The sequence below is a fragment of the Protopterus annectens genome, chromosome 7.part0 (genome assembly GCF_019279795.1).
Source record: "Protopterus annectens isolate FY-2018-M chromosome 7.part0, PAN1.0, whole genome shotgun sequence".
Taxonomy (NCBI): domain Eukaryota; kingdom Metazoa; phylum Chordata; order Ceratodontiformes; family Protopteridae; genus Protopterus; species Protopterus annectens.
Genome location: NC_056739.1, coordinates 308,188,465 through 308,211,106, shown reverse-complemented (window position 1 = coordinate 308,211,106; position 22,642 = coordinate 308,188,465). Strand labels below are relative to the sequence as shown.

Below are 22,642 nucleotides of genomic sequence, written 5' to 3'. Positions count from 1 at the left end.
CTTCAACCAGAAAGAGTCAGGAGTTAATGCACTCTGCTCCTACTCTCACCAGGATCAGACTATAAGCACAGATTCCAAGCTGTTGCCTACAAAGCATATATTAGGCTTTCTGGTGATCAGCAGTCTCCAGGAAATAATGTCACTGTACTCCTTCTCTCACTAGGAGAAAACAGAGGCACTAATACCAAGATGACTACTGAGAGGCAGAATGTGGGCTCTAATAACTGGTGATCTTGCAATAGATGCTTAAAGGTAAGATGAAAAAATGGTTTATCCTAAACACTGCACTGTGCACTAAACAGTTAGATATGAAAGTGGGTAACTTAAGTTTTACCTGTCTAAAACGTTATGTTCTAGTAGAGAGCCACTATTTTCAAAAGAGCGAGATAGATTGAAAGGGGTAGGCACTTTTGTATTCTGATACTATGGAATACAGTAGAATGGCCAATGCATTTAAATAGTTGAAGAGGAGTGATATCACAAAATGATAATTTTGTTCTTACTCACACCAGCCAGTAAAAGCACAGAGGAAATGAGAGATATGGTCAAATTAACATAAGGCTCTGAATACTTATGTTTTGTAGTTTCTTTCAGGGCTCAACCACCCTGTCTCTGTCGGCATGAAAGCTTTGAAGGGCTTGGCTCCCAAACCTGTCTTTTTAGTCAGCTGCACTCCAGCTGACTGATTGGGTATGTGGAAGGTGCCTTGAAGCTTTGGAAGCTGTCTGGCTGTTATATACTTGGCAGGATATAACCCTTATAGCTAAGGCTACTGCAACAGTGAACATTCAAACATCTACTGTTATGGTAAGTTTATTTACACAACTTCACTGTCTATGTCTTCTGTGCACTGACTTTAAATAGCCTCAGTGTCTGTGCTCATGGAACCAACATCCCCATGTAATACATGATGTGGTATCCCTTGCACTTAGTTTAAGGGGTGGGCTTACCACCACCTTCACAAGTTCTTTCCTGTTGCTGTGCTGTCTGAATCTTTTCTTTGCAGTCATTAATGGAAGGTAATCTAAAAACATGACAGAGTACTAAAAAAAACAAAAAAACATGAAAATAACAAAATGCTGCTCCAAAATGTCCACAGCTTCTTTTGTTTTAGTTTTAATGCTTAAGAAGTTCTGTTAATTTTGAGAGCGAAAGCGTTTAGTACTTGAAAACAGAAGAAGTTGTGGACATTTTCGGAGTGGCGTTTTGTTGTTCTTATCATTAATGGAAGGTGTCTTTCTTTTTAATAGAAAAGTCAAGGTCTAAGACTCCTTAGCTTGTGAGGGACCTATGTGCTTGTAACATATGAGGGAGATGATCATGACCTTTGCTCCTTCTTAATTTGAACCCATCTTGGAATGTCCCTAACTGCATTCTGGGACATTAGTACAGTAGTGCCTTTCATTAGCTAAAGCTTGGTGCTTTCTTGCTGGCTCACAAAAATGGAATTTGAAGAAGGATAGATGCAGGTACATTATAAACTAGTTGACAGAGAGTGAATTTGTGAGTGCAGTTTTGAATAGGTAGAAAGATGGTTACTTACTGAGCTAAACCAGCATTGTATGAACCTTGTTCATGTGTCTCGTGAGTAGTGCATCTTTTCTGGATGACACTTTTTGCAGTAGAACACAGTCCCTGCACTCACACTGTGCTTGTTGCACTGTTTTAAGTTCCATCTCGAGGCAGAATTATTGTTTTTGGTCCAGACAGTCTAAGAACATTTTTTTCTTTGATTCTGTGAAGTTGAGTCCTGTCCTCAGTCCCCCACAAGGAACAGACAAGAATGGTGAATCCTGTCTTTGACGAAGTCCCTCTTGATGGATCTATGCCTTAGGGAGACTGCAGTGTCAAAGGATTCTTTTAATTGGTCATTGCACTTGAAATTTCAAACTTTTTTGAGTCACCCCTTCTTTAACAGTAAACCTTAGAAATTGTATTTATGCACCCTGAAAAAGCAGTGATTCTGGTCTTTTTCACTAACCACATAGCTGTCCTGTTTCTGTTGGATATGTAGCTGTATATGCCAAGCCCTCCTCTATTGAGAGGAGATTTAACCAACAAGTTGATCACATATCAGTGATTCAAAGGGGGAAAAATGAAACAGAAAATTCTTTAGTAAAATGTGCATGTGACCACTGTGCTCATTTAAGTTGAGAAGTCTCTGTACAGTGAAAGAGTATGAAATGATAGTGTGAAAATAATGTTGTAATGGCCATGATCAAACAATGGAATGTATGTGCAGAAATCGGGCAACACCTGTTACAGCTCAAATAATGTGGCACTTTGAATTAAGGAAGCAAATCAAGACAGATTCGGCAAGTTGATTTCTTTGAACCATTATGTCCGGCACAGAATCAGCAGCATTGCTGAACCATGGTAGACACTTATTTTGGGTGGTTACTGGCCATACCCAGTAAAAATGCAAATCAACAAGCTGTACTAAAAGGAGTGGAAGCATTATGTTCTATATGGGGTAGCCCTACAACAGAGTTACTTTGTTTTATATAATATATATATATATATATATATATATATATATATATATAGCGCATTTAGGTCCAAGAACCATCTATGACTGCTTGCAGACTTTCTTAACACTGATTGGTATTTCATAAGCTCCTTAAAATCCTCTAGTTTTATGATGTTTTGCAAGAGCCTGGAGTATGTATCCTTAACTGTTCTATTTAATATTATTTTGAAAAGGAGACCTCCAAGATATGTAATTGTATATTGAATAGCTATTAACAAGTCTTTCTGCAGACTTTCATTAGAAAATGTTCTGTAAGCAAGATGTAACTTCTAATTAGTGGGTAACCAATGCTATGTAGATAGATTACTGTAGTTACCATGTGTTCATCAATGAATCTTATTAAACCTTTGCTATGCTGCTGTTTGCCATATATCATTCATTGTTAGTTGATAGAAAACATAATTATATTCTGACAGATATAACTGTTGTCTTCTACAATGCAAATGGTTCCATTGTTTCATTTACCTTAAATATGAGCCCTGTCTGTCTCATTGATTTAGCTTTTGTTGTTGAGACTTGTTCTAAATACCATTCCTCTTCCCACAATTATACCAAAGTATTTTACACTCTGTGCCATTTTTAGTTTACCTTTTGAACTCTAATTTGATGTCCACAGTATTACTGAAAGTGGTGACTTCTCTTTTTTAATATTAAGGCTTAGGCCTATTTTAGATGCACAGTTATTAATCCTTTGTGGTTAAATAAATTCTGAACTCTTTTCATGGTCTTAACTGCATCTGTCTTACAATCATAAACAAATGTAGTCATCTAAAACTCTGCTGTGGATGGGAAGTCAGAAAAAACACACACAAAAATGGAACCACGTTTGATTCTTGTGGCACTCCTTCTGTTACTATTTTCCAAGATGATGGTCTTCCTAGTACTGAAATGCATTCCTGTCTGTCCTTCAGCCATAATTCTGTCCAGTGTGTTAGATATGAAAACCTCCAATTGTTTAAGTTTTGCTAATATGTTGTCATGTGATAATGTTGCAAATGCTTTGCTTGCATCCAAGTAGATAGCTGTAGCAGGATTTCCCTACTGCAGGTCTTCTGACATTTCATTATAAAACTGGGTCAGACAGTTTGGTGTTGACTGGCTAAGCATATATCTTTGTTGTATAAGGCATAAATCAGTACAGTACTTAATAGGTCTTTTATGTAGTTCCAATAGTTTGATCAATGGTCTCATTTCTTTGGTTTGGAAATTCAGAAATGGGTGAAATCAAACTGAGTGTAATGTATCTTGCACAACCCTTATCTAGTACAGGTCTAATTAAGCACATGAAAGGATTTCTGAAAAAAACAATTCATCAACATGTAAACAGTGGAACTCTTTAAAGATGAATAAAAGTATTAGTGCAGCAGGCATAATAGATAAACTCTCTCAACTAGGCATCAGTCCATATGTTCAATGATAAAAAAGACAAAAGCAACTGCTACAAAAGGAGGAGCCAGGAATCTGCACACAAAATTCAAAAATCCGTAAAAAATGTCCAAACCAAGTAAGTAAACTTGTACTCAAGTTTACTTACTTGGTTTGGACATTTTTTTATGGATCAGTCCATATGTTATCAGATGGGTAGCAAACTGGCTCACTGATAGAACCCACCTAATCAAAATAGTGGAAGCTACCTCAAGCAGTAGACCTGAAATGAGTGGCGTACCCCAGGGATTGGTCTTGGAGCCTCTGTTATTTGGGATATGCTTCTCTGAGGTGCAGACCAAAACCAGTGGGCTATGGCTGACCAAGATTGCAGATGACTGCAAGCTGAGTGGAGTCATCAATTCCCCAAGTGATGTGGACGTCCTGCAAGAGAGTCTCACCCAAACAAATGACTGGTGCCAGAAACATGGCCTCAAGCTGAATGCCAAAAAATGCATCATCATCCCCTTTGGGGAGAGTGACATCCCCACATATTAGCACATTAATAACAATATCCTAAGCACACAGTCAGTCGTGAGGGATTTGGGCACCCTGGTTGATAGCAACCTGACTTTTGACCACCATGTTGCTTCCATTGTATGGAAAGCTTTCTACATGGCCCACCTCATAAGAAAGGATGTCTCATCCAGAGACAAGGAGGTCATAACATCCCTGTATTCTTCCCTCATAAGACCAATTATTGAGTACAGCGCCCCCTTTGGCATGTACCTTGCAAAGCACATGCATCAGATGGAGAGACTACAGAGGTTCCTCAACAGAAGAATCCAGGGCCTCAAACATCTACCCTACACAGATAGGCTAAAAGCCCTGTCCCTTTACTCAGTTTCATACAGACTCCTCAGAGGTGACCTCTATCTCACATACAAAGCAATCTCAGACCCCGCCTTGATAGGACTGCTGCATATCCGCAAGTCAAGCTCCACTCAAGTAACCCGCACGCGCAACCTCAACCTGGTCTGTGACATCAATAGGACTTGTTGGCGGGACAGATTTGTGTCCCAGAGACTCCCCCATCTGTGGAATAGACTCCCTCTTCACGTCATGCAGAGTACCTCATTATCCCTTTTCAAGTGCAACCTGGATAACTGGATGGGAAACAGAAAATACATCCCTGGGATTCCACCCGTGTCCCTGCTGGACAGGGTCTTTGGGTACTGATTTGTCTAAACATGGGCAAAACTCTTGGCTAGGCTTATATGGGCCCCAGGGCCAATAGCCTAGTAACTTCCTATGATCCTAAGCTGCTATTGTAAAACTCGTAGACCATGTAGTAGATATTCCTGTCAGTCATTGGTGGGACATGTTTTTGTTCTCTCAGTGCAAGTAAATGTGTTTCCTCCTACTGCACCCATTTTTTAATTCTGATGCTTCTAAGTATTGTACTTTGCATTGTTTTAGGCTGCATGTTCAGGAAGAAATGGGTACTGTAGAAGAGGTTGCAGAGATCTGTCATCTTATGTGATATCTATCATACCTTGCTTCAGTCAAGGAATGGCTGATCTTATTTCTAGGGGTTAATAATGCTGTTAGCATACGTTTCGTTTAATTTCTTTTAGAAGGTAGAAAATGAATGTATACATTTTTGATTAGAGTACATATAATTACCCTGAGTTTGCCCGCTGAGTCATAACTGTATTCACATTTGCATTCATATACAAATCTTTTTTGTATGTAACATGATTAGGAAAATGTAAAAAGGCAGATATTATTTTTTTCAATATACACTTCTGTTTGTAATTGCAGATTCTAGACAATCACAATACTTGTGTGTGAACTACATGACCTCGACAGGTTTACGATCAAAATATAGAAGTGCAGTTAGGAGAACCAAGGGAATGCTGAATGTGTGCTGGCTGATTTCCGTTTTGCCGAACGGCACGTCTACGAATGTGCTTAGCAAATGCCACTATGCATTCGCTCATATGAGGATGATGTTATGAATAGAGATTGTGGTACAGTGTTGATCGGGAAAATTACCATTTTCCTTACTGTAGTTTGATCTCGGAGTTGGAATATATAATTCGCAGGGGATGTGGGGGGCACAGCCCCCCAGCAAAAATGTGAATTAAAGTGGTGTGCAGTACTGAACTGCATTCGTTCATACTGCTGGGAAGCGGGCAAGTTGTGTCAGCAGGTTAACTTTTGCTAGTGTCGAAGCCGTCAGTTCGATCATTTCAAATTTTCATGTTTTCGACATCTGCAGCTAATTAGTATTCAGGAATTCAGAATTTTTTTTTGGTGTTTGTGTACGAAATGTGTCATGACATTCAAGATTTTGATAGTAAACCATCTCAACAAACTATATCTCATTGCAAAAGGATATCTTATAATAACAATGTAGAAAGAATAGGATTTTATTTAACTCAGATAGTTAATGTCAGACGTGTCTTGCATGCCTTTCCCTTTTCCACTTCTGAATCTTGCCACATTTACTTCCAGTTAGCTGTCATCCTATAGTCAATACAGCATTAAACTACTGTGTATTCTTAACACTCTCATGTGCTATGACAGTGCATTTTTTTATATACATGCCCATGACCCTTGTGAATAATTTACCTTTTTCCTATGAATATATGCGGTTGTACTTATCAATATATGTTAGAAGTTATCTACTTATGTAGATTTTCTTGTCTTAAGAATGTATGTATTGCTGTTTCTTCCTCAAAAGCTATATACAATATTACATTAGTATGATTGATTGAGCTGTATTCTTATGGAGCTTTTCTTCCTGTGCTCCCACTGAAAAGGGCTCTGTTTTTAGTCCAGATGAACTTTCCCAGTCAAGAAATGCCACATAAAATAAAAATAAATAAATCTGATATTAATTTTCATTCTATACTCAATCAACATATGAGTTTGGATCCAATTTGGCCGCTACAGTAGCTCATAGTAAACAAAAAACTCTCACGCTTCTCCCTTACCCATATTGCACCAGTCCTAAGTACCTCAGATCTCTTTTGCCGCTGTTCACGTGAGACATGGTGACTAGTTGCTCACAAGCAGATAAGTAAATTTAACTGAATTTAAAACTTCTTTTCTCCTTTAAATATTTTTTTTCTGCATGTTCTCTGTTTATTGTTAAAGCTTCTCTTATATCCCTTCCCTAGCGACTGCTTTCTTGCTGTTGTTTCCTCCTTCTTTTTTTGTACAAACATACCTCTGAATACTGTCGTTGGTATTCTTTCCCTTTACACTTAGTGTATTCCCCTATTACCATTGTTGGCACACCCTCCCCCCTTTTTCTCTTCTTTCTCTTAAAAAAAATTCTAGCCTTAATTTGTTTTTTTTTTTTTTGCTTAACCCTTTCTCTTTCAGTATGGTAGATAAAGAAATAGAGCCACGTGGCTTCAAAAAAGGATGTGAAGTGTCAGAGGAAAATGCCTTATTCTGACTTGCATACCTTGTGTGTCTATTGTTTGTGACCTTTCCACCTCCAAGAAGATTGCTGTATATGCCACACTTTCAACTAATAGAGCTCTGGTTGAACACAAGTATAAGTTGATTCCTAAAGGTCTTCCATCTGCATTCAGTGAAGCATTATCTGGACCTTCCCCCTCTGATAAACAAAAAAGGGCAAGTAAACATCACCTTGTACTTCCTCTTCTTCATCAGAAACTTCTGAAAAAACTAACAAGAAGCTTCTGTCAGCTCCGATTTCTGCATCGGATCTGTCAATTAAAAGTCCCAAGCTTTTGGATCCTATAACCTCCTCTGATCCAAAAGTGAGGATTAAGAAAGATATGGATCCATCCAGTTCTGTGGATCCAACTTCGGACAAGACCAAATCTTCACCGGATAAGACACCCAATTATTCAACTTCAAGCCTACCTGCTTTACCAAGGACCCGATACTCACCTTCACTAGACCCGGTCCCATTGAGAATGCCTTCTCTCTCTCTGTATCTACCCTTCTTCTTGGAGTTTAACCAAAGAGGATGTGGAGTGACTGGTGAGAAAGATTCTCTGGGTGCAGAATTTGTCAGGGGTTTTCTGGGCTCCTACCCCTTCGGTTCGGGAGTTCCATACATTGACTATCACTCCTTTACATCCTCCTGTGACTTTTTTCGCAGCTTTAGAGTTCTTGGATCCAAGCCACCTGGCTCCGTCTGTTTTGGATATGAAGATAACTTTATCATCGGATCCATCATTTGCTTTGCGTTCTTTGGTTCAGTTGAAGCTAGAGACCTCTCAGAGCCATAGCTGCCTAGTCTGCTACCTGGGTATTGGGATTGACTCAAAAGTTTTTGGAGCCATCACTGCACCTAGGGGCCTTCAGCTTGGGTGAGCTTGGCTCCAGCTTTTGCCTCAAGAAGATTTTCCTCAGAAGCAGATAGGGACTAAGCTCCAGAGGCTCACTCTTTCAGATCCGGAGTCCTGTCCCTCTCAGAGGAGGTCAGCCTTTGACGTTTTGGAGAGAATAACACCAGTAATAGTGTTGAGAGACAGCAACGAAGAAGTAAAGTCCAACACTAAAAATGTCTAAGGAATGCAGCCGCGCACAGCTATAATACAGCCTGCGATTTATTACAAAGAAACGGGCAAAGTACAAACAACTATAACAAAATAACGGATTTAGCTCTTTCTTCCACCTGAAGTGTGGATTTCATCAGAATCAACAACACAAATCTCTTGAACTAATTTATCAGTTTTATGGCGCCAAAAATTCAGACTCATTTAAAAATTTAAAGAAACATATACCAACTCTATACATAAATAACACTATTAATAATGAGAATAAAAATAAAATAAAAAAACATTGAATTAACAGTACTACATATTACTAAATTTTGTATACTTGTCAATGTAACTTCTAATTCATTACTAACTCTCATACACCATAATAACATGTTGAATACCAAGTCATAATAAATATTAATGTATACCAGCATTGTAAAATATTAATAAATTGCTAAAAACAACTGTCAATACTCCTGAATGTGTTCATAGGGGAACTAATAACACTCTAAGGGGATAAAAATACATTCATACCAATTATCATTAATATATTAATGCTAACATATTAATATGTTAAAAAATAATAAAAATGTAAATATTAATTAAAACATGAAGGCCTATATCCTATTACATCTCTTGCCATAATGTATGTCTATATATAATAAATTCATAAATACAAGTATATATAAATATCTAAATATAATAAAAACCTTTAAAATTCAATAATGTCAATATATAATATATATAATGTCATTCCATTAAAGCCACTATAATTTTATAATAATAAAGGCTTGATATTAATATATTCATTTAAGCCAGGCGGAGTAGCAGCATCTGTAAATATTTGCCATCTAACTTGCTTCCCCAATAAAATAGCTTTAATGTTACCACCTCTATTGTCCACTTTAACTTGTTCTAATATGGCAAATTTAAATTTGTGACTGTTATCCATATCAGCCACATGCCTATACAATGCATTTGTACTATCTTTTTTCTTTATAGCATAGAGGTGGTCGTAGATTCTTTTCTTAAACATCCGTTCTGTTTTTCCTATATAGAAACTATTACAGCCTATACATACTGCAATATATATTATATGGTGGGTATTACAATTCCCTCTACTAATTTGAATACATGTCCTATTAATATTCTCTAATTTAATTGTTTCCGTTTCTAATATTGCATGACAATAGCTGCAACTTCCACATTTACGTGTTCCTGTATATTGAATATTCATACATTCCACACTTTTATATCTTTCAAAGATAGTCTTTATATTAATTCCCATTTTATAAACCAAAATGGGTGCTTTACCAACTATTTCTTCTAAGGCATGGTCAACACTAAGAAAATTCCAGTATTTATTAAGAATATATTTTATGGACTTAGCCTGGGGGATATACTCTAAGATACAAGCTCTTCTATAATCCATATCTTGTTGATTCTTAGTTGAATTTAATAGAGGTTTACCCAAAACAGGGGAGAATCTATTACCCCATTCTCCAATAACATATTTCTTAACTTCATTCAATAATTTTTCGGGGTATCCTTTGAATCTAAACATACTGCCAATATTCTCTATTTCTTCGATCATATCCTCATATGTTGAAGTCATTCTAACCGCTCGAATGCATTGTCCCTTAAATATGCTTTTCTTTGTTTTGTATGGGTGATTACTACTATAGTCTAAATAGTTATTTGAGAAAGTTTCCTTCCTATAAATACGAGATTTAAAGCCATCATTATTCATAGTGATAAAAGTGTCTAAATATGCAATTCCTACTCGACTAGATTTATGTGTAAACTTCAAAAATGTACTTGATGTATTCAAAAATGTTTTGGAGAGAGCCATGTTGTCTTCAGCAGCTCAGATGGTCCTTACCTTGTCAGATCCTCAGCCCCCAAACCTGTCATCTGTGCGTACAGAGTCTCAACTTTTTTCTCTACAGGGTCAGCGAGTACCAAAACCCCAGGCTTTCCAGCAGGGCATTCCTATTTCTTCTGATACCTCCCCAGAGCATCCCACTGAGGAGGTCCCTAAGAAGAAGTTGTGCAAAAGGAAGCACTTGGATTCCCTGAAGAAACCCGTCACCCAAGACGCAGACCTTGATGATGGCAAAGGGTAGCCAAGGTCACCTCCTGAAGATATTTCCAAAATTTGCAGACATCCTGGAAATTCTAAAATAGAGGTGATTGGAAGCCCAACAGTTCTTAATCTGAGGAGTCTGTGTACCTGGAGGCTTTTGGTATCCTCCCGCCTACCTCCTGAGTGACTCCTGCTGACAAGCTCAGTGAGTTGATCTCTCGGCAGGTATGGAAGGATCCCAACACCATTGAGCTGATTCCCTGTAGACCAGACAAAATTATTACCACTCCTGAGGACAAACAATTTTAGACAAAAGGTGTGTCTGTGGATGCCATGGTTGTGGTGGTGGCCATGAAGTAGAAACTAGCTGAGGAAACTTCCTCTACCCATCCCCCAAACAAGGAGTCTTGGGCGATGGGTAGATTTGGGAAGCATGTCTATGCTTCAGTGACCTTATCCTTACAATCCCTGAACTACTTGGCACACTTTACTAGATTACAGAGGGTTCTGATTAAAGAGCTTTCAGATACTGTCTCAGGATCCGTATCTGAGAAAGTATGGGCCTCTGTTACTTCCCAGATGGCTGCCCTCCAGTCTGTTTCTAACACTTCCATGAGAGTCATTTTACATGTAGCTGAAGGAATAAGTAGAGCAGTGGGTTCAGGCATTGCCATTAGGAGGCATGCCTGGATGCACTTGTGTAACTTTTTGGATCCTTTCACGTCTATGTTCATTAGTGCTCCATTTGATGGCACATATTTATTCGGCCCTAAAGTAAGAGGCACATTGTTCAGGTGTGAGAAGGATGGGAAGACCCTATCTGCAGTGGGCGTATGTTTCTCTACTCCACAGAGATCATTCTCCAGGAATCAGTGAAGCAGTGGAAAAATATGGTTCAGAAAATCCCAAGGGTCTTTTCAAGACACACATGGCAGTTGTTCCCCCAGGGGGAGAGGGGGGAACTCCAATGGTAGACACCATCCTTGTGGCAGAGGAGGACCACAGAATGAAGGGTCCAGAGAGTCTTTCTTTGGCAGGCCCTTTCAGCACTACTGAATGGAGTCCCATGTGCCCTACTCTGGAGGCAATCAGGGAATCGACTGCCCCTGCACCGGAGAGCCTGGCTGGAAATAACATTGGATACCTAGGTGCAGAGGATCATTTCCAGAGGATATATTAAACCCTTTTCCCTTCCTCCTGCCCATTGCAAAAAAATCCCTGATGTTACACCCAGTCAGAGAACAAGCAGCTATTCAGGTGCAAAAGCTGCTAGAAAAATGAGTCATCCAAGAGGTCCCACCAGAGCAGAAAAGGATCAGGAACTTAACATTCTTTTTAGTGCCAAAGAAAAGAGGGGACTAGAGACTAAAGTTGGATCTCAGTAACTTGAACAAATCAGTTCAACAAAACAAGTTCAGAATGGTCACTGTTCAGTCCATTCTTCCGTTTCTGGAAAAGCACAACTGGATGTGCTTGATACACCTTCAAGATGTGTATTATCACATAAAAAGGAACAAATTATTCAGGAGGTACTTAGGCTTCCAGCTGGGAGCCAGTTACTATCAGTTCAAAGTACTGCTCTTTAGTCTCATCACAGCCCCCAGGGTGTTTATCAAGTGAATGGCGGTAATGGCAGCTGACTTGAGACTGCATGGATTCTGGCTGTTTCCACATCTAGACGACTGGCTTATTTCCACCCTGATCAGGCATTAACTATTAAAGACGAGACAACATTCTCCAGATGTGTTTTTGTATAGGGATAACTATAAAGTATGAGAAATCCTATCTAGAATCCACTCAAAGTTTATACTTTATAGGAGCAGTTCTCAACACAAGAGAGACAATAGTTTCACTCCCCCCTTCAGGCGTGGAGAAAATCAGGTTGCAAGTGACAAGAATAATATGCAGCAACAAAGTCTCAGCTCAGCTCAGCTGATTCTTCAGACTTTTGGATCCATGGCAGTAGCAATAACGCCAGTTCCGCTGGCCAGATTTCATATGAGAATTCTGCAGTGACTGTTATCAGCCCAGTTGTGTATCCTTCAACAACCGGTGTCGACTCAAATAAAGATCATCAATATTTGCAAAAATGCTGTCAAATAGTGAATGCAGTCAGATCAGAAACTATAAGATTGCCCGTTTGTTCTCCCCCAGCCCAAGGCGACAGTGATCATGGGTGCTTCCCAGCTAGGGTGGGAGGGTTGGCAGTTTTTGGGCAAAACAGTGCAGGGCACTTGGTCACCCACACAGGCCAATTTGCATATCAATGTTAAAGAGATGAGAGCAGTGCTTTTAGTGTAGCAGGCTTTCCAAGATGCTCTTCCCTTAGGAGTGATTGCAATTCAATCAGACAACATGTCAGTAGCCTGGTATATCAACAAACAAGGAGGAACCAGATCCTACTCCTTGTGTCAAGAAGCTGGCAGACTGTGGCAATGAGTGGTCTCATCCAACTGCTTTCTCACAGCAACACATATTCTGGGGAAGTCCAGTGTGATAGCAGACAAGCTGAGCAGGTGCATTCTTTTACCCCATGAATGGTGATGGAAAGGGTATTCCGTTGATGGGGTCAGCCTTGCTGCGATCTTCTCACCTCTCCCTAAACAACAAGTGCAGCCACTACTTTGCACTGATCCCCCCAAATGGGGAGTCAGAGGGATGCTCTTCTTCACAATTGGCCCCCTGTCTCCTTTGCACCTTTCCCCTGACTCCATTAATCCTGAAATTTCTACAGAAAGCAGCCAGGTTGAAGAGCAAAGTAATCCTCATTGCACCATATTGGCCTCAACAGATTTGGTTCCCCTTCTTCTGGCATCACTTACTTTACCAACTGTGGATTCTGGATTCAACTCCAGACCTCCTGTCTCACCCGACGGGCATGATTCATCCAGATATACCCAATCTCTGGCTGACGGCCTGGCTTCTCCAATTCCATTAATAACCAAACAACCTATGCTGTCCTCCCCAGTCTGCTCATAAACCATCTACATGTTAGCTATATTCCAGTAAATGGAAAATATTCATTCACTGGGCATTACAAAATAACATTGATCCTTTTCTACTCCGATTCATGATATTCTTGATTTTTTAAACCAACTTTTCAATGAAGGGTCATCTTTGACTATCAGTCCAATTGGCAGCTATATCCAATTTTCACATTGGTTTCCAAGATTCTTCAATTGCTTCACATAAACTCTGCAAAGCATTTTTGAGAGGAGCTGTCCTTTTTAAAGCCCCCTTGTAATATCCCTACTCTCCCTTGGGACCTAAACTTGGTGCTGCAACTAAGTATGATTTCATATTCCTTTCTTGGAAGACTGTCTTCTTGATGGCCATAACTTCTGCAAGAATTTCAGAAATTCAAGCCTCATCTTCCAATCTACCATGTTTGATTTTTCACAGAGATAGAATATCTCTCCATACTAATCCATCTTTTTTGACAAAGGTGGTATCAGAAGCAAATATCATTCAGTCGATCGTTTTGCCAGTATTTTTTCCAAAATTTAAGAACAAAGGTGAGTAATTGTTGCATTTATTAGATGTTCACAGACAGTTACATTCTTGGCTTCATAGAACCAAAGGTATCAGGAAATCTGACCAGTTATTTGTTTCCTTCTAAGATATTAAATTGGGTAAACAAGTCAACAAAGTAACTTTATCCAGATGGCTTACCAGATGTATTTCTTTCATTTATGATTGCTTGGGAACGGCCTTGCCAAAATCTTTATGAGCTCATTCTGCTAGAGCAATGGCAACTTCATCTGTTTTCCAGTCTAGAACCTGTATGGATGACATTTGTGCAGCAGCAACATGGGCTACCCCTCATACCTTTATTACTCATTACAAATTGGACCTGGTCTCCAGGGTAGAGCATCATTCAGTTCAATGGTGCTGAGGAACATCCTTCCTTGAGTCCACCCAGGATCAAAGGTAGTTGGGGACTTTGTCCCATATGTTGAGGACTGAATGAAAATTGACAACATTAGATAAAGAAATTATGTAGTCACCATAACATTCCATCCGTGTTGCCCATTTTCATTCTTCCTCAACTCCCCACCCACCAGCCCCCTATCTTGAACTCTTAGATGAGCGAATATTCTTGGGTGGGGAGTTACCTTGTGCTGAGCTCCAGATTTAGTCTCTCTGGATCCTTCAGATATTTTCTTTTACTTCTTTTAGCAAACAAGAACTGAGGTACTTAGGAAGGATGCATTATGGGTAAGGGAGAAGCTCACGAGTTTTTAGGTTGCCACGAGCTATTGTAATGGTTGAGTCGGATCCGAGAGACCAGATCTGAACCCATAGATTGAGGAAGAATGAAAATGGACAACACAGAACGTTATGGTGAGTACATAACTTCTTTTTTTCTTCTGAAATACTAGTTGGAGTCTTGTGCTATTATTTACTATTTCCAATTCTTGCAAGTTATAATTATAGTTGCAATAAGATCACCATGTATTTTACAATTCTGATTTCTTTTCATAAAAGCCCAGTGTGCTTTATATACCTTGAAATTCATCTCACTTTGAAAGTTGGATCTTTTATGTGATAGAGTGGCAGGAAAGGAATATGATTTTATTAGGGAGTGTCATTTTCTGTTAGATTATGTCTTTCAATCAGTGAGGCTGCATGACTTTCTTGTTGCCCATTTTACTAGTGTCTGTCTACCATCTCACTCAGTTGTAGTATTTCACCTTGTATATCATCATGTATAACAAGTTTTATTTTTCTTTCTGCAGAATACTTGAAAGAAAGCCTGCAACTAATGCACTTATTCGAACTACAACTGCACTTACCATGTTTGAGTCTGGGATTAAGGTAGGTTGAACGCTTGATGCCTTGTTTTTTTGTCTAGCTGTTAACTAAATGAGGACAGATTTCAACAGAATCAGAATAAGGGACAAATCCAGAAGTAATCCTAGATAATCAGGGACACTTTTTAAAACATTAGTACTGTTAACTTGAAATGTTAACAGAATAAGATAATGAGAATTAATATACAGTTTCTGAAGCAAAAAAAAAATCAATAACCTGAATTTTTGTCATTTATTACTTGTAACTCACCATCATGTCTCCAAAAGTCCCCAGTTTTAGGAGGGATTAAAAGGGGCATAGCTAAAATTTGTGTTCATAGGAGGTTACTAGGCTAATGGCTGTAAGGTCTTAACAGGCCTAACTATGTAATACCCTTGTTCTCTAGTTGACCATGGTTAGATGGTCATTGTTAGCAGACTGAATCAGTGATTAGCACCAACTGCCCTAGTCCATGAGGGACATAGGTACCACCCCAAGGGTGAATTTGTGGATGTTCTTCGTGTTTCACTGTTGCAGTCATTACATTTGGGTTATCTGCTTGCAGGTAGCCCTCAGTCGGCCTGATTAACAGTCTTGGGTCCTGCATCGGTTGCTGTCCCTTCTTCCATGACGTCAGGTCGTCAGGAGTATAAAACATGCAGCCGATGCCATTACATCAGTCTTTCTTGCCGTGCGGTGCCCGAAGCAGAAGCAGTTCGCAAGTCGGCCGACTCCTGAAATATTCGTTTTCGAGTTTCAAAACTGAAGTCTTCAACTAAAGCTAAGTACCCCTTTAGGGAAACTTTTTCTTGCTCCTTACCGAAGTCAGTAAAAGTTAATAATTGCATTACTTCTGGAAAGCAAATACCTCATAAAGATTTTCATTTGTACTGTATTCCTTGCCTAGGCTCTGACCACAACGTACCTTGCTGTCGTTTTGTGCTTTATTTAATGAGTGCACTATCCATCGGCGGTATATTTACGCCTCTAAATATTTCGGTTCTCGGTTTAATTATCCAGAAATTTCGTCGGTTAGCCATCCGACTACCGGGATTCTGAAAAAAACACAGATAAAGACAGAGACAGGCTGCCTTGGTCCGAAACTGCCTACGACGCTTCTTCTAAGCCAGTCGCCAGTTCACCGGTACTAAATGATGCTCTTTCGCAGCCCCTGATACCCGCTTCTTCTGATTCACAGGCCTCTACGGAGAGCCATTCGGAGTCCGGTATGCTGCGAAATGCTTCAACTGTGGAACCTGCGGATGTCTCTACCTTGGATGGGTCCGGAGCTGCTGTGCAGGCACCGGCTTCTGAGGGTGTATTCAGGCCTACAGACTTGTATAGTAAACCGATGCCTCCTTCTTTACTTAGGCCTAAATCTCGATCCATGCCTAAAAAACCGACGCCCAGGCCACATGCTGAGGCCTCTATGCCTAAAAAACAAATGATAAGAATGGCTGAAGATCTAATAACTCTAATCAGGGGGTAGCCAACCCCCCTTCTAAGAGGCCTAAGACTGAAGTTGATTATGAATCTTCTGATCAGGATTGTGTTTGATTCTTCTGATGATCTGGATTTGCCCTTATCTACTTATGAAGATACTGATGCAGAGGACTCCATCCCCTCTGCTTCCCCTCCTCAGGATTTTTCTTTTGGGGAAACCTTACATACTGTAAGGGAGCATTTCCACTGGGAAAGCCAGGATTTTTCTGATTCAAAAAAGAGTCTTAGGGATTTCCTTCTCCTACCTCAGCATAGGCCTCCTGTACTAGACATTGTTGATGATGCTTTTTCAAATCTAGTTCGGCCCCTGATTCCCTGCCTCCTGCTCCCAGAAAACCTGACAGATACTACAGGGTCCCTGAGTCCCACAAGTTCCTTTTTAAAAATCCTATTGCAGATCCAGAGACTATTTAACATGGGCCCAAGGGCGTTAAAGCTTCTACTGCTAAAAATCCTACCCCTTCTGATAGAGACTACAGGGTGCTGGATAGATGGGGTAAGAAGGTGTACACTTCTGCAACCTTGGCCATTAGGGCTTTAAACTGCCAGTTTCATATGTTAAAGTATCAGCAACATGTTATTGGACTGCTTAAACAGAAAATGATGTTGATTCATGACTGTGTGGAAAATAAAGAATTACAGAATTTAATGCATTCTGCTGAACAAGTTGGAAAACATATATTGCAGTGTGGTTTTGATTCATTAGAGGCCTCTTGCAAGGCTGTTGTTACTGGGTCTGTGCTCAGAAGGCATGCTTGGCTTAAGGAGCAATCTTTGCCTGATCATGTTAAAGCTAAATTGTTGGATGCTTCTTTAAATCAGGACTGCCTGTTTGTTAACAGGGCTGAGGAAGTTCTTAAAAAGATGGAAGATAAAGCTAAATCTATGCAAACTGTTATAAAGATGTTTTACAAGTTCAGCCTCCTAGATTTAGTAGGCACTGGCCCTCTAAGAATTGGTCCTTTCCAGCCCCTTCCAGGTCTTCTCAAGCCAAACCCAGCCACAGCAAAAACCCCAGATTTCAGTCCCAGGGGACACACAGAACTAAGCAGTGGGAGGGCCTCCATTTCCAAATCTGGGAATAATAAGATTCCCCCCTATGGTAAACTGCCTCAGTTACTTCCTTTTAAAATTTCCAAGCACTTATCAACTGACTGCCCCTTTGGGGGGAAGGATTGCTCTTCATGCAAAGAATTGGGAATTCATTACCCAGAACAAATGGGTTTTAAATATAGTGTCCCAGGGATACAGATTTCACTTCCACACATTGCCAACATCAAGCGGGTGGCCGGACCTACCCCCAAATCAGTGGGCAGAGGCCCAAAAACAAGTACTTTCTCTCTTAAGCATGGGGGCTAGTTAACTGGTACCAGAAGAGGAAAAGGGACAAAGTTTCTACTCGAGACTTTTCCTGGTACCCAGAAAAGACAATCATGGTGTTCTATCCTGGACCTGTCTACTCTAAACACCTTTTTGGAGATTCCAAAATTCAAGATGCTGACTCTTCACCAATTACTCCCTATGCTAGGCAAAGATGCCTGGTTGGCGACACTAGATTTAAAAGAAGCATACCTGCACATCCCAATTAGGGAATCTTGCAGAAGATACCTACACTTCAAAGCAGGCTACACGCACTATCAGTTCTCTGCACTGCCCTTTGGCTTATCTACTGCACCTAGGGTATTCACAAAGTGCCTAGCTCCAGTTATTGCATTTTGCAGGCAAAGAAATATTAAAATATACCCATACCTGGACGATTGTCTAATTCAGGCAGAAAGCCAGGACATACTTTTGAATCATCTGGCCTTTGTACAAAGTGTTCTAACTTGTCTGGGGTACACCATAAACACAAAGAAATCACACCTGGTACCCTGTCAACAAATTATATTCCTGGGAGCAAGCTTGAATACAACTTCCCAGATGCCTTACCTCACGCCAGAGAAAAAATTAATTTGACAACTTACTTCAAACAAGTGGCCACAAAAACCCTGCTATCTGCAAGACAAATACTGCAAGCCTTGGGGTTCATGGCCTCCTGCATTCTTCTAATTCCATATGCAAGACTGCATATGAGGAAACTACAGTGGTATCTAAAAGGCCAATGGTGTCAACATTCTCAAGACCTAGAAACAATGATTCCTATCAATCATACCTTGCCTACGCCTAAAGTTCCTTTGGTGGTCAGAGGCCTGCCACCAAAACAAGGGACTACCTTTCACACCACCCCCTGCCACCCAAACCCTAACAACAGATGCATCAAACTATGCATGGGGGGCTCACCTGGCAGGGAAGTGCATTCAGGGCAAATGGAACCCAAGTCAAATGCACCTGCATATCAATCAAAAAGAAGTGTTAGCTGTACAGAATGCTCTGACAGCCTTCAAGGACCACATTCTTCCAGGACAACTAATGGTAAAGATGGACAACACCACTGTTATGTGATACATAAACAAGCAGGGGGGGTACACATTCTTACCCCCTCTGCAGACTAGCCATGGCATTGTGGAACACAGCCTTGAGCTACCAAGTGCACCTACAACCTCAATTCCTTCCAGGAAAATTAAATACACTGGCAGACGGACTAAGCAGAAACCTCATGAACCCACACAAGTGGAAACTGGAACCAGGGATTTTCAACATGTTGACAAGCAAATGGGGGAGCCCAGATATAGACCCGTTTGCCTCTCCAGAGAACTACCAATTGGATAAATTTTGCACAAGCACTCCCCACAAACAAGCCTGGAAAGTGGATGGCTCTGTCCTTCAGCTGGAAAAACCTATCAGTCTATGCCTTCCCCCCTCTGCCTCTGCTCTCCAAAGTACTACTAAAAATCAAACAGGACAAAGCAAGGATGATTTTGATTGCTCCAGACTGGCCGCTCCAACACTGGTACCCCCTCCTGCGCAATGTCACGGTTATCTCCATGGCACCTGCCTCAGACTCCTTCCCTGCTGTCTCAGCAGGAGAACCAGATTCTGCACCTTCAACTTCTAACACTGAACCTTGCAGCCTGGCTAATTACTTAATCTCTCCTTTACCATCCCTGAGCAAACCAGTGATGGATATCATTTTAGAGGCAAGGAGGCCTAGTACTAGAAAATCTTATGCTGAAAAATGGAAAAGATTCTGTGCCTGGAACCAGTCTCAAGGGATGAGCACAGCAGTGCCCAATTTACCTCAGATTTTACAATACTTAACTGAGATGCTTCACAAGGGCCTGTCTTTTTCCTCCATTAAAATCCATGCCTCAGCCATTTCAGCTCATTGTAACACAGAACCTCCCCTCTTCTCTCATCCACTGCTCAAGCAGTTCCTCAGAGGGGCCAAAAATTTGAGACCACCCAGGAGAGCTCCAACCTCAGCCTGGGACCTTAACTTTGTCTTGGAGAAACCTCACTCTACCTCCTTTCGAGCCAGCTGCTACTGCAGACTTAAAATTTCTTTCTTGGAAAACAGTTTTCCTTTTAGCAATCACTTCAGCTAGAAGGGTATCTGAATTACAGGCCCTTATGGCAGTGGAGCTTTTCATTGTCTTTCATGCGGACAGGGTGTCCCTCAGAACCAATCCGTCCTTCATGCCCAAGGTGGTATCTAGTGTGGCTCTTAATCAGTCCATTCATTTTCCAAACTTCTTTCCCAATCCATAGAATAAAGGGGAATGGATAATGCATTCCTTAGATGTGCACAGACAACTTAGATTCAACTTGGACAGGATTAAACCTCACAGGAAATCTGAACAACTGCTGGTGGCATTTGCTGCAGGGGCAGAGGGGTAGGCTATTTCAAAGCAAACCATTTATAAATGGATAAGCCATTGCATTCATTTCTGCTATAAGCACCATGGAAAACTTATCCCCCAGGGGATCAGACCTCACTCCACCAGGGCTGCATCTACCTCTACTGCCTTTCTCAGAGGCATCCCTACCAGGGACATCCTAGAAGCTGCTACCTGGAGTTATGTACATACTTTCGCCAAACATTATCATTTGCCAATTTTCTCTAAATCCAGAGCTGGCTTTACCACTGCAGTCTTGCAGGGCCTTATAGCTGGCCCTAATGCTATCTAAATTCCTCCTCCCAGCCATAGCTTTGGGAATCTACCCAAATGTAATGACTGCAACAGTGAAACACGAAGAACATAGTACAGTTGTGTGCACTTACCATAAATGTAGATCTTCGAGTATATTCACTGTTGCAGTCCTAGTTACCCTCCCTCCAGCCCCCTAACTTCTTTTGACTATACCTCTACTTTCCTTTACTATGCTTAAAAGCCTTTTTGGTGTATTTGCTTTTTTGTTGGAGGTACATCTTTGTACTTTTATATTTAATTGCTTCCCATTAGGGAGGCACGTGACATCTGGGGCAAGAAAAAACTGATGTAATGGCATCGGCTGCATGTTTTATACCCCTGACGTCATGGAAGAAGGGACAGCAACCGACACAGGACCCAAGACTTTGTTAATCAGGCCAACTGAGGGCTACCTGCAAGCAGATAACCCAAATGTAATGACTGCAACAGTGAATACACTTGAACATCTACATTTATGGTAAGTGTACACAACAGTACGTCTCCCATCCAGTTGTCAAGATTGCACTTAAATAGGGTCATTGAGGAGCTCTGCTTCATGTGAAGTGGGAGTTTATTCCAGAGGAGCAACAATCTCTGGGAGACATATCTGTCTGTCCAACATGTTCTGTTTATGTCACAGGCTAATTCCTTCTTTATTGAAAAAAACAGAATTAAGCGCTTTCATCAGTTAAAACTTGACTTCTTCAGAATTAAACACAAAAACTGAAAAACTGCTTTAATATAAAAACTACTAGTCAATGATTGGTTCAATATTTTCAAAATTAACACACCCAATAACCTAATTAAGATTTAAAATGCCAGAGTTAATTTGTAGCACCAAGAATAAAAAACAATAGAATTCCACATATCTTAAAACATTATAATTGTATAATACATAAAAAGAAAGAGCATAAATTTCAAAATAAATATTGTATATATACAAATTGTACTGTTCATCTTTTACTTAAACTTGTTCTGCCCTTTCCTTTAAGACAGGTGCCAAATTCAAATGTTCATTTAAGCCAGGGGGACAGTTTGCTGCAAGTCTAAGTTGCCACATCAGTTCTTTTTTCAATAATGTATTTTGCCAATCTCCACCTCTGTCTTCCAAATGAACTAAATCTAAAACGGCGAAATGAAAACCTATATAATTATTGCATATTGTACTATGTTTATACAAAGCATTTGTAACTTTTTTATTTTTTATATTGTACAAGTGCTCATAGATTCTTGTTTTAAGAAGTCTCTCAGTCTTCCCTATATAGTAGGAAGTACAAGTATCACACGTAGCAATATAAACTAACTTGCTAGAAAAACAATTACCTCTCCTAGGGTAAACTATACTGTTGTTCTGATTTTTCAAACTAATCTTGATATTCTGTGAAACATAAGGACAATAACGTCTAGTACCATTGTTAGTAGTTACATCTGCTGCAAAACATTTTGATCCACTTTCTAAAATCCTTTTCACATTAAACCCAATTTTTGTAGTAAACATTGGTTTCTCACCCAAATCTTGGTATTTATCACAATCAACTTTAAATATGCTCCAATTTTTATACAATACATCTTTAACTTGTTGATATAGGGGGCTATACTGTAAAATGCAAGTGTGTTCAAATTTAATTTCGTTAGATTCTCTAACATTCTTCCCAAAATGTGGATTTTTATTTAATCCTTTACCTAATAAAGGGGTATATTTCTTGCCCCATTCAAGATATACTTCATTTAGAATTTTTTCCACCAAACCAGTGGGGTA

At 40.0% G+C, this 22,642-nt stretch overlaps 1 protein-coding gene across 3 annotated transcripts in view; it reads left to right on the top strand.

Moving 5' to 3' along the window:
- The window catches only part of PM20D1 (peptidase M20 domain containing 1), a 486,974-nt gene that overhangs the window by 292,052 nt on the left and 172,280 nt on the right, over positions 1–22,642 (top strand). For all 3 annotated transcript variants that reach the window (XM_044076838.1, XM_044076837.1, XM_044076839.1), the window contains one exon: positions 15,256–15,334. In XM_044076838.1, coding sequence (XP_043932773.1) covers positions 15,256–15,334 — 79 coding nt within the window. The remainder of the gene's footprint in view (positions 1–15,255; positions 15,335–22,642) is intronic.